This window comes from Akebia trifoliata, chromosome 6 (genome assembly GCF_017979445.1).
Source record: "Akebia trifoliata isolate Shusen 1 chromosome 6, ASM1797944v1, whole genome shotgun sequence".
In the NCBI taxonomy this organism is placed as follows: domain Eukaryota; kingdom Viridiplantae; phylum Streptophyta; class Magnoliopsida; order Ranunculales; family Lardizabalaceae; genus Akebia; species Akebia trifoliata.
Window position 1 is genome coordinate 21,029,198 of NC_141380.1, and position 19,829 is coordinate 21,049,026.

General features: G+C 41.2%; 1 protein-coding gene across 7 annotated transcripts in view; it reads left to right on the forward strand.

Moving 5' to 3' along the window:
• LOC147400388 (peptidyl-prolyl cis-trans isomerase FKBP13, chloroplastic-like) overlaps window positions 1-19,829 on the forward strand; it is a 40,621-nt gene that overhangs the window by 6,734 nt on the left and 14,058 nt on the right. For 4 of the 7 annotated variants that reach the window (XM_086446067.1, XM_086446062.1, XM_086446063.1 and 1 more), the window contains exons 3-4: window positions 4,546-4,606; window positions 4,684-4,752. In XM_086446067.1, the coding sequence (XP_086302193.1) occupies window positions 4,546-4,606; window positions 4,684-4,752 (130 nt within the window). Of the gene's footprint in view, window positions 1-4,545; window positions 4,607-4,683; window positions 4,753-5,452; window positions 5,829-11,558; window positions 11,742-19,829 lie in introns of those variants that run through there. The other 3 variants (XM_086446065.1, XM_086446060.1, XM_086446066.1) reach the window with 2 other exon arrangements.

Here is a 19,829-nt window from a genome sequence, read left to right on the forward strand (position 1 = left end):
ATTATTAGGTACAAGAGGAAAGAAAGTAAAGTTGGAGGAATATTATTGAAATAAAGGGAGGAGAGGAAAGACAATAAAGTTGAAGGGGGCAAAGAGAAAAGGCACCACTATAGCTGAACGGACATTTATCCCTCACAAATGGGCCCCACCACTGGGTCTTATTATGTGACAACCCCTTCGAGCCACCTTGGATCTTGAGTAAATTTTCCGAAAAGCCACATGAAGTCAGACGATTCAGGAATTTATAAGTAAATAACTTGGAAGAGCATTTAAGTCGTCGGAAAATTTGTTGAGGAAATACACTTGGAAAATTAACAGAAAAGGGAAAATAGTGATGAGTGGGAATACATCATAAGGAAGCAAAATTTTGAAAAGGCGATAACAACATTGGATAGGTCTCGGAAAGTTATTCGAGATAGTATGTCCGCACGTCGGAATCCGAGAAGAATTAAGCCCAGTCAAAGATCCCGAACTCACAATTTCTAGGAGAAGTCACTTGGGTCAACCAGGATTGACCAGAGTCAAATTATGAATTTGCAAATTGTGTACTTAAGGGTGGATCCCACAACACACTAAATTAGTCAACTAATCTGTAATTAAGATTAGTTAACTTAATTCAGTCTAAATTAATTGGTCAAGCAGCCTTGACTATGGTCAAGGTGCTTACAACACATATTATTGTATGTGTCTTCTTGTTAGCTGACCAAGGACATTTGTCAGCCCAGGTTTCAACCCAAGCCACATGGCATGGCAACCCTCATGCAAGGTTAGGTTTGATTAACCAAATCATGGTTAAGGATGGTTAGAATTCAAACCACCCTTACTTAAAATCCTTCTCAAGAGACAAGTTGCCTCTTTTTGCCTCAGCTAAATTCCAGCTCACATCCACCCCTTCCAAGCATCACCATTTCAGCAAATAAAGCTTCCATTAGAGACACTTTGTCTCTTCTTGTCTCAGTTATAATCCAGCCACACTCCCACCCTTTAGACTTTATCCTTGCAACAACAAAGACTTCTTGTAAATTCTTCCAAACTGAAATCAGTTTATCTAAACTCTGTTACCTTGTTGAACTCCATAGACTTCACCTTTTAAGTGAGTGGATTCAGTTGAGTTTGAGGAGGAAGCGAGGATTCTTTGGGTAGTGAAAGCTCGAGAGCAAAAAAAAGATAGTTAAAAGTTGCTAACGTAGAATTCTTTCCCTCTTGGTTTAATCATGAGTGCACAATTTAATTGTAGTTATATTCTATATCTGAAATATGTTATGTTAATACTCATTTTTAAAAGGTTTGACTCATATTAATCATGATTGTAAGATCATGTTCATGAATTCGTATTTGGGTTGGTTATCATAGTTCGTTGCTTTTCAACAAGTTACGTACGGTGTTCCACTAAAGTCATCTTACCTAAATTGTCAAACAGCAAGTGAATGAACCCTGATAGAATGAATCAAAAACCACAAAAATCAGAAAATATTGGGCAGCCTGTGTATGTGGGGTGGGAACCAAGGTGGGATGCACGGTGACACTGCCAACCACCAGAGAAATCAGGCCACTGCCACCACAGGTGGAACATGGGGTGCAAAAATGACATTTTTCGTAAGTTGTTTTGTGGGGCACATATGAATCCTTGGATCATGTAAGTTCAATTTAAAACCAAATTTTGCAATTCGATGTGAACTAAATACAAATTTTCCAAATGTTTTTGTGATATTAATATTGATATTGGTTGATCATTTTTATGTATAAATGCAAAACAATACATTGGCGTATTCATATATTTTTCGAAAAATCTATTATATTCTCTATGCTAATGTGAGTGAGTTTAGTTTAGCTGATAATATGAAAAAGAACATGAGTTGAATATAAGGAATTTTGAGGAATACATTGTACTCAAAAGATAACTTTGAACTCAACTTGAAGATGTAAGTTAGTTACGAATTAGAGAATTTAAGAAAGGTCAGAAGTCAGTTAGATAAAGGTTCAAGGCGTCTGAGCCATTTGAAGGTGTAAAATAATATCAAGTAATGAAATCATTAAGAGTGTCAAAAGACTTACGAAAGAGAATTCCTACGCTGAAAGAAATAACGAATGAGCTAGATAGGATCAGCTAGTACTCAAAATCATTAATTTTTTGTGAGAAAGCGCCTGATGTTTGTTTACTTTTGGGTCAAGTGTACCCGGTGTTATTTAATTTTGGGCTAAGGAGTGCCTATGCATTTATGTTTGGGTCAGGAGTACCCGGGATGTGTTTATTTATTTTTGGGTTATAATAAGAAATGAAAGTGGGTGCATAAGGTAGTGTACCTTGGATTTCACATGCTAGCCTGATAGGCAAGACGAAGACGACCGGTCCCCGTGATTGGGGAAGTCTATAGTAGTCGACCAACTGACCTCCATAAAGAAGGTCCTTATGATCGTGGGACTTTGGTCAACGGCCAACATGAGTTGGGCAAATGGCGTACTACTTGTGGTCAGGCCGAACGTAGAATCAGGTAAAAATATTGCAATCCCTCATTGGCAAACTTGGGATCCCTGACTGAGGCGGAATTCAATTGTGAAATCTATAGTACTTATCAGTATACAACATCGTACGTTTCAACATTATAATACCAGTGTTGTGGATGTGTTTTTAAATTTCTGTTGATGAAATGTGGAATTTATTTATGTACTAAGAATATTGGAAGCGAAAAGTCTAGATATTTGAACCAGGGAATTTGATTTCTAACTACAGTTTGGAATAACGAAAGCTGGGAAGTAATAAGTAATGTGGAATTAATGGAAAGAATAGTAGATTATTTAGAGGTTAGTGTATTTAGTGTTAGAAAGTCCAGGCCAAATGTTTTGGTGTAATGTATAACCATTTATGGTACAATTGTGTAACTATAACCGTTCATCCTACAATCATTATTGTGTTCCTATTCTACTGGTTAACATACTTGTTACTCACTCATTCTACCCCTCAGTTGCAAGATTTGAGGTTTTTATTTCAAAACCTAGAGTAAGGTCAGTATGCCGGCCTGGATCGATGCCTTGGAAGATTTCACGAGGGGATGTTTTGAGTCGTTGTCTAACAATGAGGTTGTTGTGGGTTTTGTGTGATCGGTATCTTTGGAAGCACAAGAGGATGGGTCGATAGATCCAGAACTTAGCAAATTTTGATTATAAATAGTGTAATATATATAAGGTCAGGATCCCTTGACTCCTAAGAATGACTCATGAAAAAAAACACGATCGCAACCCTTTAAATGCAATATCCAATGGTTGTGATTTATCTTCGGGATAAGTATATCTGAGATTTGTGTTATCAAGATACTTATAAATCTCAACCATTGGATTTTGTGTTTAAAGGGTTGGGATCATGTGTTTTTTTTTCATGAGTCATTCTTAGGAGTCAACGGATCCCAACCCATATATCTATATATATATATATATATATATAGAGAGAGAGAGAGAGAGAGAGAGAGAGAGAGAGTTGTACTCTAATGTTTATGGATATCCTTAGTGGATTGTCACATCTACTTCAAATGTTAAATTCCTCCATAAATGGATCACGTGCCTTTTCTTTAGCAAAGATAAGCGTGAAGTGACGTGTCAGGTCGTGTTCCCGGAGGTGGCGTGACATATTATAAAGATGATTTCCCTAGACAAGGCAAGAATACCTGCAAGACAAACCTTTTCTTTTTTCAACATTTGCTCTAGTCCAATGAAACCCACAAAAATGTCTGACGTCTCCTCAAGGGTAGAGGATGAGATGATATCTTCACTGATAAAAACCATAACCATCAACAATGAAACCCAAAAAATGTCCGACGTCTCCTCAATGGTTGAGGATGAGATAATATCTTCTCTGATAAAAACCATAACTATCAACAATCAACAAAACATAAATGGAAAAATCTGTGGAGAGGAGCACTTGAGATGGGGTAATCTTCCTTTCGTTGATCTTTTGATAGAACAGTGCAAAGAATGTCTCCATAACTATTATTAAGAAATAAGGGGATATGGATACCCCTTTTCCCCTCAAAATATCCATATAGATCCCCATTAATGCCAATAAAGTATCTTGGAGTGATATACAACTTCTAATCCTATGTATTGTACTCCTATTGAAGTGAATTTTCTGAAGAGCCCAAAGAATTGTATCCCATCTTTGATCGACTTATACACTATTTAGAGTTGAAAAATCGTTATATCATTAGCCTGAACAACGGCATGAATAATCTGGTCTTGCTTTTGTTGCAAAGTAACTATCACTTCTAAAGTGTTGTTGTTGCTGAAAATTTATAATTGTGGTACCATAAGGAATTGGAAAACTCTATTGCTAGTTGGATACTACAACAATAGTTGTAGGAGGGTTTAAACTTAAAAAGTCAAACCCGATTAGAGGGATTCTGATCTAGTTGATACTAACCCTAAATAGATTATGCTATTGATTTTCTTAACTTGGCAACATCATTTGAGATTAGATGTATAGTTAACGATATTATGTATCTCATGTACCTTAATATATTGCATGGTGGGTATCTCTTATAAAAAGGTTTGCAGGTCATTAAAGGCTGGGACTTGGGTATTCTAGGGGATGATGGAATTCCGCCAATGCTTGCTGGTGCGAGAAATTGTGATTTTGCTTCCTTTTTGTTGTACTATCTCAATCATCAATGACTTTTGAGTTTTATATTTCAGGTGGCAAACGTACCTTAAAGCTTCCTCCAAATCTTGGATATGGCGTGAGAGGAGCAGGGTGCAAAGGAGGTGAGCTTTCTATATCCTTTGCATGCATGGATATAAATAGTATGTATGTAGCATAGTTTTAAAACTTGAAAACTTGACTAGCTCAAGTATCCATTAAGTTGTATTAAAGTCATCAAATACTTAACAACAACAACAACAAAAGAATTTGAAAAATTATTTCGTAAAGAAAACATCAGGAATGGTGCTTCGCAATCGAAGGTAGATCTAGAACTTTTGTAGGTGTTTTGACGAACTCAAAAGTGATTGAAGGTGATGATGGGAGACTGATTAAAAAACTTTCTAATCAGCTTGGTCAACTGGCTTCTTTCTTCCATGTAGTTGGTTGGATTAGCTAGATTTTGCTTTGTCTTGGTGGCGAAATTCTTCAAATCTCTTCAAGGGGAGACCCTGTTTAGCTAGGCATTGAAGCTATTCAGAAAACAGTTAGCGCCTCGAAATTGATAGGATCTTGTGAGGATTTTACTGTTGATTACAATCTTGTCTTTGTTGAAGGGTAGAATAGTCATTTTGTTAGTCTTATGTAGTTGAAAGTCTTTTTTTTTTAATGTTTAGTGGTATTTCTGTCTCTCTAGACATTATTAAAATAATTAAAATAATTACTGGAGTCATGTAATCAATTCATGATCTCTGGTTCCTCATATTCTTCTCTTCTTTACTAAATCTGATTACCTGCTATTGTTTTTTTTCCACTTGTTATCAGAGAAAAGGAATCAGAGGGACCACAAGAAAAATAAATCTTCAAAAAGGTTCTACTGTACTGCTGATGTCAGCCCTATGGCCAGGGCCGGAGCTAGTAAGGAGCTGGTGGGGGCAATTGGCCCCACAGAACTTTGAGACACCCCTATATTTTCAACTAATTACATGCCCCATTTGTCTCCACTCCCTCACCTCTCTCCCTATTTGTCTCCACACCCTCGTCTCTGTCCAATCGTAATCGTATTTTCCAGCACAAATAATTTTCCCACCATTCAAGTTCTTCAACTATACAACTAACCATAGTTTGCCCTCACTACAAGAAAATCCTGGCTCCGCCCCTGCCTATGGCTGCTGATGCCAGCAATCCGAAAAAACCATAGGTCAGGTTTTTTACCTGCGGTTAGAGAAGGGATTTTTCCAGAATTTTTGGTGATTTTTTCACATTTTTTTGAGTTCATTTGAAGGGTTATTTGGCTGCTCGATTGCTTTTTTGGGTTTTTTTTTTCTTTCTGTTTTCAATTCAATTGGTGGTTGTGATCTGTAGAGAAGATATTGATGGTAGGGATCAGTAAGGTTAGATTCCTCTAAATTTTTTGAAAATAACCTCATTAATTGCATGTGATTTGGTGGTAGAATTAGCTGTTAGACCTGTTGGGTCTGTAGTGGTAATTTCAGCACCTTATACAAAGTGTATTGGTGGCTCTAGGGTGCTGTGTTGGTTGTTTTGGTGTCCTTCTGTGGTTGGAAAGCAGTAATGGCTAGTTCGTGAAGCTCCGAGGTCATGTCGGGTAGTACTATTCCTTGGAGTCGAGCATCTATTCCCTGGTAAGATTACCAAGCCAGATCAGATGGATTCTCTGTATGATAAGTGGGAGACTGACAATCTCACGATCATGTCCTGGTTATTGCATTCCATGCAACCACATGTTAGTCGGCAATTTTTGTTTCTCAAGACGGCTAAGGAGATTTGGGATTCACAGCCCAAACATATTCTCAGCAACAAAATATCGAGAGACTGTATCAATTTTGACAGGAAATCTCTCATTGTCGTCAGGGGGAGAGTTCGTTAGTTGAGTATCTTGCTTCTCTCAAGAATATGTTGGAGGAGTTAGATCATTATTGGACGTTTCAACTTCTATGTCCTGGAGATGGTAAACAATGCAAGAAGTTGGTTGAGCAAAATCGGATATTTGAGTTTCTTGCAGGACTCAATCCAGAATTTGAGTTAGCCCAGGTTCAAATTCTCAACAGGGATGACCTTCCATCCCTTAACTAGGTGTACTCTTACGTCCAGAGTGTGAACATTTGGAGATTTGCTATGATCCAGAAACCTATCACTGATAGGTCTGCTTTAATTTCATTTTCAGCTCCGTAGAGGACTACTAGGAGTGGGTGTCAAAAATTCAGTGGTAAGGGGAATCCTGGTAATGGTGATCGAGATAAATTTAAATGTCAACATTGTGGCAGAAAATGGCATACTAAGGAGAAATGTTGGGATTTGGTTGGTCGACCCCAAAATTTTAATCAACCAAAACCATTTACTGCTCATAATGCTACAATGGATGCTTCAACATCAAGAATAAAGGTCTCAACTCAATCTCCCTCCATGATGTGATAACTATTCCCAAGGAAGAATTGGAACAACTTCGTAATGCAATGGATCCGTTGGACAAACCATCAGCTACCTCATCCTTTGCTCAGTCAGGTTTCATTGGTTCTGCTCATCATGTATCTACTTCCTCATCTAATTCTTCATGCTTCATCGATTTTGGTGCCTCAGAGCACATGAGTGGTATGTCATCCATGTCTATTCTATTTGTTCTGGTCAGGACAAAGTTAGGATTGTCGATGGTACTCTTTCTTCTGTGTTTGGAAAAGGAAAAATTACCATCTCATCTCTCTTAGTTTTTACTTATCCTCAGTCCTCTATGTTCCAAAGTTTTCTACAAATTTGTTATCTGTCAGTTCTCTCACAAAGAATTTGAATTGCAGTGTCACTTTCTTTCCTTCATATTGGGTTTTTCAGGACTTGGATAAGAGGAAGGTGATTGGCATGGGATATGAAGCTAATGGTTTATATCTCCTGGACAAAGCTTCCACATTTCCAGTGGTACTTAGTAGAGTCAATAAAGAGTGTGTTATGTGTTGGCATATATGTATGTGTCATGTTTCCTTTCAGTATTTGAAGCTTGTGTTTCCTGTTCTTTTTTCTTCTATGTCTATGTCAGATCTTCACTGTGAAATCTGTGAGTTTGCAAAACATTGTAGGTGTCCTTTCTTGTTAGAAGTTATAACAGTAGTTCAGCTTTTGACATTGTGTATACTGATGTATGGGGGCCCTTTCCTATTACTTCTCTACTTGGGTTTCGTTATTTTGTTACGTTTGTTAATGATCATTCTCGATGTACGCTGTTATATCTTATGAAAACTGGAGATGATGTATAGTCTATTTTCAAAATATTCTACAAGATGGTGCTTACCCAATTCGAAAAAAGATAAAGATTCAGCGATCTGACCAAGGTGGAGAGTATATGTATGGGGGCTTAAAAGATTATTTTGCTGAACATGGAATCGAACATCAATATTCATGTGTTCAAACCCTACAATAGAATGGAGTGGTAGAACGAAAAAATCATCATCTCCTTGAAGTAACCAGATCACTTTTGTTTGGGGCCAAAGTTCCCAAACCTTATTAGTTTGATGTTGTCCTTACAACTGCCTATCTCATTAACCGCATGCCTTCCCGAGCTCTAAATTTCAAGACTCCATACCTGACTCTTCATCCTACTAAACCCCCTTTCTTTGGTACCACGCAAAGTTTTTGGGGGTGTGTGTGTTATACGTTCATATTGTGGGTCCTCATCGTACCAAGTTAGATCCTAAAGCTTTGATATGTATTTTCCTGGGATCTCATTCATCTCAGGAAGGGTATAAATGTTATCATCCCCCCTCTCGGCGTTGTTTGGTTTTCATGGATGTTACTTTTTGTGTGTTAGTTCCTTTCTTCTCCACGGGTAGTCCTACCTCTCTTCAGGGGGAGAATAATCGTGAAAGTATCAACATCATTAGTGAAGAGAGGTTTCCTCAAATTCCTCTATCTGTGCCTGTTCCTTTTGATATGTTTCCATTTGTTGGTATTCCATATAATATTGTTGCTACTAGTGATATAGTGTTGGAAGAAAGGGGGAGCTTAAAGTATATAGTTGAAAATGTCATCATTTGGAGGAAAAAACCTCAAAGGATAACTGTTTAGGCCAAGTTGTCGACTCCTTTGATCCAGGTAATCTCATTTCTCTTACTAGTAATCCTGCTTCCGTTGATATTCCTTGTATAAATGATTCTAACCATCCTATTGCCCTCAGGAAAGAGAAAAGAAAGTGTACAAAAATCCCATTTTGAAATATGTATTGTATAAGGTCTTGTCCCCCTTATACAATTCCTTTGTTACTTCATTAGCTTCTGTATTTATTCCTTCTTCTATTGCAAAAGCTCTGAAACATCCAAAATGGAGGGAGGCTATGGTTGATGAAATAAGAGCCTTGGCAAAAAATTCTACATGGGAACTAGTTGACCTACTAAAGGGGAATATACTCGTGGGATGTAAATGGGTATATACTATGAAATACAAGCCATATGGTACAATTGAAAGGTACAAGGCTAGATTAGTTGCTAAGGGATATACTCAGAGGAAACTTTTGTTCTTGTAGGAAAATTAAACTTTATAAGAGTTTTGTTATCCTTAGTAGCCAATCAAGGATGGCTTTTATGCCATCTTGATGTAAAACATGCATTCTTACATGGAGACTGTTAAATAAGTCTGTAGGGTTATTTTAGTCTTTTCACGTCTTTAGTTATCTTATGTAATACTTACATAGCCTAATTAGGGCTAATTAATCGAATTACTATTCTCTCTTAATTCTAACTTGGTATCAGAGCTGGTTCTCGACCTCCTACTCCTTCTGCGATAACTCCATTGACATTTTTTTTTCGTAAAAAACAGCACCTATACTTCTCATCTTCAATTCAGATCACCCCTACGGGGGTTCTCAGTCGCAACATACCCTAATCGCATCATGCGATAGGGAGGTAACAGCTAGTTAGAGCCTGCGATCAGGCTGTATTCACAGTAGTGATGCTGTTGAAGACTTACGACACCTATATTGGTCTCGTATAAGATTTTCGACACCCACAATGGCTGTTTTTGAGACTTACGACTCCCTAACTAACTTGGTTCGACCTCTACGATCACAATAGGCGATAGTTTCTGAGTAGATGACACCAGTAGAGGTTGCTATGCCTCATACGATGCTAGTTGGTAGCTTTCAGAACCTTGCGATCACAGCAGGTGCCTGTACGACACTTGTGGGTAGCCATCTAGGCTGTTTTGATCACAGCAGGTGATGCTCTGCCTTGTGCGACACCAGTAGGTTGCTGTCTGGGCTCCTCTTTCTTGTTCTATCATAGCAGGAGTTGATTTTTTAGCAGGCGACACCATTAGGTGACTGCCCTGCCCTGTGCGACACAGCAGTTTGCTGTTATGAGTCTTGAGATCACAGCAGGTGACTGATTTTGTTTTAGTTTTGATTATCGTACGGGTTATACGAGGGCATAACAGTTGTTTTTAAACACCTACGGAAGGCTGTGATTACAGCAAGGTGCTGTTTGGGATTTTTCTAATAGCGGGTGCTGCGGTCATTTTATCCTAGGAAGTCGAATTTTCTTTCGACCAAAATACTCGGATTCTTTGATGGCCTCTGAGACATCCTCCTCCTCGATCACTGGTAATAGTAATGGATCGAGTGGTTCTCTTTCTCACTCAACCGATTTTCCAGGTATTCAGATCACTACCGTAAAATTAGATGATCCCAATTATCTCCTTTGGGCATGATCAGTTGAAATGTTCATTGGTGGAAAAGGGAAAATCGGTTACCTCACTTGGACAGACAAACAACCTGCACAGACTGACAGTTCTTACTCCCATTGGTTTGCTAATGATTCTATGGTCCGTTCTTAGGTTGGTTACTTCTATGCAACCATACATTGCGGCCGGTTTTATGTTTTCCTCGACAGCAAAACAGATATGGGATTCCGCAAAGAGTATTTACTCACAACGTCAGAATAATGTCAGGATCTTCAATTTGGAGCGTGAGATTTCTTGTCTTTCCCAAGGAGACTCTTCAGTTACCACTTATATCTCACAGCTACGTGCTCGGTGGGAAGAGCTGACTTTCTATTCCTCATCCTATGCTTGGAAGGACCCTCTTGATGAGACATTATATTCGTCAATTCTGGATAAGAATCGGGTTTTTCAGTTTTTAGCGGGTCTCCGGGACGAATTTGAGTATGCGCGAGTTCATTTATTGGGTATGGATCCTTTTCCGTTGCTACAGACTGCTTATTCATATGTCTTAGCGGATGAGAGTCGTCGTGCAGCTGTCCTACTTCATTCTTCAGGGGATCATTCTGCTATGCTTACTCGCCTATCTTCTCCACAACCCCCCAGTGGGTCTATGCCTACCTGTCAACGACATAAGTGTGATCATTGTGGAAAGTTAGGTCATGTAAAGGCTCGATGTTATGCACTTTATGGTCATCCTAATCAGCAACGTAAACAGTCTCAACGATCTTTAGCTCATATAGTTTCTCAGTTGACTACTGATTCAGCACCTCTTTCAGTTACTACATCCTCATCAGACTCGGTATCTCTATCCTAAGCTGAGCTTGACAAGTTCAGAAAATTCTTCAATCAGATAGAGACTTCATCTCAGCCGTTTTCTACCTTCGCACACTCAGGTACCTTTGCATCTGCAAACAGTGTTTCCACCACTTCCTCACCATGGATCATTGATTCTGGTGCCTCAGATAACATGACCAGTATGTCCTCCCTATTTCAAACCTATAGTGCTTGCTCTGGTCATTGCAAGGTTCGCCTAGCTGATGGTTCTTTGTCTTTCATAGCTGGTCAAGGTCTTTTACCTGTTACATCCTCTTTATCCTTAACTAACACACTACATATTCTTCAACTTACTACTAACCTGGTATCCGTTAGTAGTCTTACCAAGAATTTGAACTGCAGTGTAACCTTTTATTCTTCTCATTGTGTCTTTCAGGATTTGGAGTCGAAGAGGACGATTGGCACTGGACGTGAAGTGAATGGATTGTATCTCCTGGATGTTCCCGGTTCCCCTAGCACCCATTCTGCTATTCAGCTTAGTAGTTTTAGTAGTCAATCTAATAAGGCTCTTGTAATGCGTTGGCATTTACGCTTAGGCCATATTTCTTTTGGATATTTGAAACACATGTTCCCTAATTTATTTAATAATGACAATGTGCTTGATTTTTTTTGTGAAACTTGTCAATTAGCTGAACATGTGCGTTTTTCTTATCCTATTAGTATGAATCCTACTACACCTGCTATGTTTGACTTAATTCATTCTGATGTGTGGGGTCCTTCCCCTGTCACATCCACTCTTGGTTTTCGCTATTTTGTCTTGTTCATTGATGATCACAGTCGTACCACTTGGGTTTATCTTATGAAACACAAGAGTGAGGTTTATGGGATCTTCAAGCAATTTCTTGCTATGGTTCAAACCCAATTTGGCTGTACCATCAAGACCTTCCGTTCTGATCATGGTACTGAGTACACCTATAGTGAGGTCCTGAAACTTTGTTTAGAGTCTGGCATTGAGCATTAAATGTCCAACGTTAAGACCCCTCAAAAGAACGGCCGATCAGAAAGAAAAAATCGCCATATTCTAGAGTTAGCCCGTGCCATTTCGATTGGCATGAACGTGCCCCAATCCTATTGGGCTGATGTAGTTCTTACTGCTGTTTACCTTATTAATCGGACTCCCTTCAGTGTTCTTCAGTTTGTCACACCCCTCTCTAAGCTTTCTCCAGATCGTCCCGTGTTTCCACTTCCTCCGCGTGTTTTTGGGTGTGTCTGTTTTGTTCAAATTCTTGACCAAAATCGTTCTAAACTTGACCCTAAGGCCGTCAAATGTATCTTTCTGGGTTATTCCTCTATCCAGAAAGGATCCCGTTGTTACCATCCTCCTTCTCGACGACGTTTCATTTCTCGAGATGTTTCTTTTTTTCAGCATACTCCTTATTATAATGGGTTCGTTGGCATTCAATCTGAGTGGTTTCCTCTAGATTCACCTAATGATCATTTTCCTTCTTTATTTCCCCTTCCCCTGTCTGTTCCTCCTTCTCCACCCCCCGTCAGTTTGTCCTCTCTTCCATTGTAGGTTTACTCTCGCCGTCCACGTGATACTACCATTACTTCTATGTCCGACCAGCTCGCCTCCAGCTCCGCCTCCGTCTATTCCTGTGATGATCGTCCTATTGCCACTCGTAAGGGTAAGCGCACTTATACTTATCCCATTTCAAATTATATATCTAACTCTGCACTATCACCCTCCTATCGGAGTTTTCTTGCTTCTGTTTTCGCTGTTTCTCTTCCTACTACTGTTGCAGATGCTATTGCTCATCCTGAGTGGCGCGCAGCTATGATTGATGAGTTGAATACTCTTGAAAAGACTCAAACTTGGGACATTGTGCCTCTTCCGCCTAGAAGGAAAGTTGTGGGTTGTCGCTGGGTATTCACACTTAAGCATAATCCGGATGGTTCCATTGCTCGTTATAAGGCTCGTCTGGTGGCCAAAGGTTATGCTCAGACTTATGGGATTGATTATCAGGAAACTTTTGCTCTGGTTGCCAAGATGACCACCATTCGTGTTCTCCTTTCTGTTGCTGCTATCCGAGGATGGCCTGCCTGTTTTTCAGTTAGATGTCAAGAATGCTTTTTTCAATGGTGATCTCCAGGAAGAAGTCTATATGGTCCAACCTCTTGGGTTTCTTTCTTCTGCTTCTCCTGCACATGTTTGTCGTCTTCGCCGGTCTCTTTATGGTCTGAAGCAGTCTCCTCGTGCTTGGTCTGAGCGCTTCACTAAGGCCATGCATCAGTTTGGTTTCCATCAGAGTTCTGCTGATCACACCTTGTTCTTGCGTCATTCCCAAGGCAAAACTGTTGCTCTGATTGTGTATGTGGATGATATTGTTCTTACTGGAGATGATACCGATGGCCTTACCGAGGTCAAATCTTACTTAGGCCGTCAATTTTAGATTAAGGACCTTGGACATCTTCGCTATTTTCTGGATATTGAGGTTTTACGGTCCCAGTCTGGTATATTTATTTCTCAGCGTAAGTATGTTCTTGACTTACTCAGTGCCTCTGGTCAGCTTGGATCTCGCTCAGCTGATACTCCTATTGAGCAGAATCACAGGTTGGTTGATTTTGAGGGGGAGTGTGTGTCAGATATTGGCCAATATCAGCGTCTTGTACGAGATGATTATTTGTGCTTATGTTACCAAATAATTACATAGTTCGAGAGCTAAAGGTTCATGTATGATAAGGGAAAACACTGTTTAAGAGATTGATTCTGTGAGTAAAAGAAGATCTGAGGATGATCTGAGGCTAATTCAGATGAGGAAAAGAAGATCGTTGTGATTTTGCAAAGCACAACAGTATGTGAGATTGATTCTGTGAGTAGTTGAAGAAGGATACGAAATTTGAAGACAATGGAGATTAAGGTGGCACGTAAGGCGTTCGAGTTTAAGGAGGTGCGGATTCAGCTCGTCAGAGGGGTTAGATTAAGGAGTTACGGAGTAGATTCAAGGCGTTTATTCAGCTCAAGGAAGATGAAGCCTTATGGGTAGCTTCACAGTTAGATGCAGCGAGATCCTCTCTGAAGAATCTGAGGGCTAAGTTTTCCAAGGCTGGAAGGATTTTTTATATTCAGGTAGAGCAGAATTTGTATGGAAGGTTTATGAAGCTTCAACAAATATCAGAGAGAGTTTGTTTGAGGGCTCTCGTATTTCCGGAAGGTCAGGGAGGCAATGGCTGGGGAGAGGTAGGTCTCTCCTTAAAATTGGTGTTGAGTCCAGAAAGGAAAAATGAAGGCTCCGGTGGAGAACTTGGGGAAAGGAAAATCGTGGGTAGAGGTTGTCCGCAATCCTCAGGCAGATGATCTTAAGGGTCCTTGTGCTTCAGCAAAGGAGGTAGGGTCCTGCTCTAGGGGTGAAGACAGTCCAAAGATTGGAAGTGCTTTCGGAAAGTGGAGATGGGCATATATATGCAAGATGGATTCTCCGAAGGCAGATTGGGACGGTTTCCTTTCAGTCATCAAGCGTGATCTAAAGTTGCCAACGGTGGTCAAGTTGTTAACTTGGGATGCTGTCACATCTATTTTGATGTTGGGGAACAGGTCAGAATTTATGAGGATAAACTCTAGAAGAATGATTGTCGTGGGAGATAATTCCTTCCACTTACGTCCCTGGTTTGCGGACTGTAACATTCTTAAGTCCGGAGTGGAAGATGGGGGGGTCTTGGGTTCGGTTAAGGGTTTACCGTTTCATTTATGGAGTAATTACATTTTTAGGAAGGTTGGAGCTCATATGGGAGGCTTCTGGAGGTGGAGTCGACAACTCTCCGTCGTGCGAGGTTGGACTGTGCTAGGTTGAAGGTCGGTTATTCTCCATGGAGAATGCCACGTGGTCTTCACCTCTATGTCGAAGGTGTTAAATATTCGTTGGGGGTAGAAGTGGAAGGGGAAGAAGACGAGAGGAGAGAGGTCGAGGCTTCAGGAGTTTCACTAGTGGGGGAGAGTGATGTAGCTACCGGAGCTAAATTCTCTGATGTGAAAGGCAAGAGGACGGAGGAAGTGGCTGAACAGAAGAAAGGTCCTGGGAATTTAGTTTCGAGTTTGGGTTTATCAAATCCAGGGGAGGGTTGCGTGTGTAAGGAGCCTTCACAGGCCTTGATGGACGGGCTACACTCAGGCGATGCAACACGTGGCAAGCATGGTAATCGTAGGAAGACACGCAAGTGGGATACGACCCAGCTTCGTACGGTTCAACTTTTGGCTAAAGCGGCGGCTAATTTAAAATTTAAAAAGTGGCTTCGTAAGGCTGGGGCGGTGGAGAGCATAGAGTCCAGACTTCTGGATCTGGGGCCTATGGAATTAGGGGCCCATCATAAGGATGGGCTTTTGGTTAATGAGGTCCATAGTGAGGGTGTTTTGGGACTAGACAGTGAGGCCCTAGGGGATGCCGAAGAGGCAAATATCAATTGGGCTGGGGGCTGTGCGATCAGGCCCAAGGCGGAATTGAGAATCCAGGTGGGCTTTACTCTGAAGTCCATACGGAGAGACTTGGGCTGGGTAGTGAAGTTTCGCTAGATTTTATTTCAGGGTCCAGTTGGGCGGACGAAAAAAAGTTTGGAAGTTGAAGGCTAAGGGGAACTCGAAGCGGGCTGGGCTGCGTATTAAAAAGAATCGTTTTTGCCTGCTTCATAGTTTTAAGAGGAGGAGATCTAACAGGGTCTCAACGATGGTAGCTTTGTCGACATCTCTGTGTGGTTCGTTTCTGCCGGAGATCGAGGGGGATAAGAGTAGCGTTACGACTTTGGATGACGAAACGGGGCCTAAGAAAGGGAAGGGTTTTGAAGTTGAACTAGAAGCAGGATTGGGAGGTAATTTACAAGGGAACCTGGGTAATGAGAGCAGTGGGGTTGTGTGGAATCGTATCGATAAGGGATGTATGGGGTGGGAGAGTCAATGTGGTGGTTGGCTGGGTCCAGCGGCAGGGGTAGATCTCTTGGAAAGCTGTAATCTGGAAATCCGACAGGGAAGGGTTTGGGATCAGCATGTTCCGCCATGTCCATCGTCCCTAGAGGTTACGACACGATCGAGTGCAGGAGAAGAAGAAAGTCACTTCAAGGTCAGTGTGTCATTTGGAAGTAGGGGTGTGGGGATAGATACAGATGGGAACGTAATTCTTGGGATGACAGAGAATTTAGGCAAATCGTGGATCCCGTGGATGAGTTTTTCTTCGTTCTGGCTAGGAGATCTTAGTGGGGTAGGGTGTGGGGTTAGTAAAATTCCATTGTGTAGTAAATGGGATCATTTTATAATGGCTCAGGAAAATCAGTGGTGTAATCAGCGGTGGATGGGGATATAGGGATCTTCTACGGGGCTGATAAGGAGGGGACAGAACTTGGATCGCTACAAGGTCAAAGGAGTAATCGATTACGGGCAGTGGTTTCTAAGTCGGGGTTATATGGCTAAGAAAATAAGGCGAGATTAAGGAACTTAACAGAACAGATTTTGGCGAATTTGTTGGAATCTGGTTTGAAAGTAGGGATGTCCATTAGGAATGACAGGGGTGTGTCACAATTGTTTGTTAACGTAGCTTTGAAAACGAGCAAAGGGGTGGAGTTTTGCATGCAGAAGGTGGTGGGGATGTGGCCTCTTTCGGGGGATGCATCTTCGTATAGTGGGAGAGAGGAGATGTCGCCAAGGGATCGGTTTCAGTATGAATTTTCCAGGTTGAAGATCACGAGACATTTACCGTGCTGCGATAATTTGTTAAAGGAGAGGAATAAAAGATTGAAAAAGGAAATTATCCAACTCAAAAGATTGGTGGAGGATTTCCTTCTTACGAGTAGGAACGGGAAGAGAGCCGGGAGGCGCTTAGGAGGTTTAAATGTCGGTTAGAATATTGTCTTGGAATGTCAGGGGGCTGAACGCAGTTTCAAAGAGAGTAGCAATCAAAACTTTCCTTCATCATTATAAGCCAATTTTGGTGGTACTACAAGAATCAAAGTTAGATTATGTGGATGATAGGGTGGTCAGGGAGATTTGGGGGATCAGATCAGTCGGGTGGTGTGCTCTTCCCTCTTGGGGGGCTTTGGGTGGCATCACCGTTTTGTGGAATAGGAAGGCAGTGGTGGTGGAGGATAGTCTTATCGGGGATTTTTCGATTTCAGTTCTTTGCAGGTTGATTGGAGAGGACTTTTCTTGGGTGCTTTCAGGGTGTATGGTCCAACTCTAGAGAGAGAGAGGAATCAATTCTGGGAAGAATTAGACGATATTAAGGGGCGTTGGGATAAACCGTGGGTGTTGGGGGGGGGACTTCAATGTCATTCGGTATTCCTTTGAAAGGAGTGGGAGGTCACGTTCCACTTCGAAGATGCGCAAATTTTCCGAGTTTATTGATCAGAATGCATTGGTTGACTTACCGCTTGGTGGGGGAAGGTTCACTTGGTCTAACAATCAGGAGAGTCCGAAGCTGAGCAGATTAGACCGTTTTCTTGTTTCGTTGGAATGGGTAGATCATTCGGAAGACTTTCTCAGGATAAATGGCCAAATCTCGTGTCAGATCATTGCCCTATCTCTCTAGAAGCAGGGGTGCTAAGGAATCGGCCTACACCTTTCAGATTTGAAAATATGTGGTTAAAGCATGAAGGTTTTGTGGAGATGATTGGCATTTGGTGGAGTGAGCTCATGTTTGATGGTAGGCCAGGAAAAGTGTTAGGTTGAAGTTGAAGGCTATCAAAGATAAGTTGAAAATATGGAATAAGGAAACGTTTGGGTCTGTGCATGATAGGAAGAATGATGTGTTGTTGGAGTTGCAAGAGATCGAGGGCAAAGAGGAAAGAGGAGGTTTGGATGCAGAGGAGAGGCTGAGACGAGCAGAGCTCAAAGTTGAATTTCAAAGATTAGTTGCTTTTGAGGAAATATGTTGGAAGCAAAAATCGAGAGTGCGGTGGCTAAAGGAGGGTGATAGAAATACATCTTTTTTCCACCGTATGGCAAATTTTAATAATCAGGTAAATTTTATCTCAAAGCTTAAAGTGAACGATACCTGGAAGGTGGGAGAGGAGGAGGTGTCAGAGAGTGTGGTGCAATTCTACAAGAATCTGTATTCGGAAGAGTTTGTGGAGAGGCCAACTCTGGATTCTCTGCAGTTTGATAGCATTTCCCTAGACCATCAGAGGTGGCTTGAAAGACCGTTTGAAACAGACGAGGTTTGGGGAGTGGTATGTGGTTTGGCTAGTGATAAGGCTCCGGGGCCAGATGGGTTTTCTCTTGGTTTCTTTAAAGCCTGTTGGGAGACAGTGAGAGAGGATGTGATGGCAACAATGGAGGATTTCTACAGGGAAGGTTATTTAGATCTGGGTTCTAATTGTACTTTTATAGCTCTCATACCCAAGGTGTTGGGTATGGAAGATATCACGGATCTAAGACCGATTAGTCTGGTGAGTTCAGTTTATAAAATCATATCGAAAGTGTTGGCTTCTAGGCTTAAGATGGTGCTAAGTGGTATTATTGGTCCGGCTCAAGGAGTTTTTGTAACAGGAAGACAAATTTTGGATGGGGTTCTTATAGCAAATGAATGCATTGACTCTCGTAGGAAAGCGAAAATCCCGGGGTTAGTATGTAAAGTTGACCTTAGAGAAAGCCTATGACCATGTCAACTGGAATTTGGTGAAGTATTTGTTGAGATTCGACGAGAGGTGGGTTAGATGGGTCATGAAGTGCATGTCAACTCCTACATTTTCGATCTTGGTGAATGGGTCTTCGAATGGGTACTTTAGAAGTTCGAGAGGTCTTCGTCAAGGAGATTCGTTGTCGCCTTTTTTGTTTGTGATAGTGATGGAGGCTTTGGGCAGGATGGTATCCAAAGCAGTGGCCGAGGGGGAGATCTCGGGTTATTCTACAAGAGTGGGAGGACATGTGGTTTCCCACCTTCAGTTTGCAGACGATACCTTAATCTTTTTGGACTATTCACCAAGACAGTTGAGTTTTCTGAGTGGCATTTTGGGATGTTTTGAAGTTATTTCGGGTATCCCAGTTACTCTCCGTAAAAGCAAAGTGTACGCGGTAAGGGAGGTAGAAGGTTTGGAAGTTGCGGCGGCTTCGATCGGGTTTCAGATAGGGGTCCTTCCTTCTACTTATTTGGGGCTCCCGTTGGGGATGGGATACAATTGTAAGGATATTTGGGAGCCAGTAATCGAAAGGATGAGGAAGAGACTTAGTACTTGGAAAGCTAAACTGCTATCGAAAGGAGGGAAGGTAACCCTTATTAAGAGTGCTCTAGCTAGCATTCCCATCTACACTCTCTCTTTGTTCTCCTTGCCTAGGCAAGTGGAAGTCAAAATAGAAAGAATTTGTCAGGACTTCTTGTGGCATGGAAAAAACGGATCGAGGAAACATCATTGGGTGAGATGGAGTAAGCTTTGTTTGTCTAAGAAGAACGGAGGCTTAGGCATTCGTAATTTTGGTTTGATGAATTCGGCCCTGTTGGGGAAGTGGCTTTGGAGGTTTGGGGAGGAAGGGGAAAACCTTTGGAGGAAAGTGATAGTGGATAAATATGGGATTAGTGGGAATGGTTGGGAGAGTGGTCCGGCGAGAGGTGCTTCGGGTTGCGGTGTGTGGAAGGGTATTCTTAAAAGACTTCCTTTAATCATGAGTAGAGTGAGATATAAGGTTGGTGCTGGGACTAAGGTGAGATTTTGGGAGGATTGGTGGTGTGGT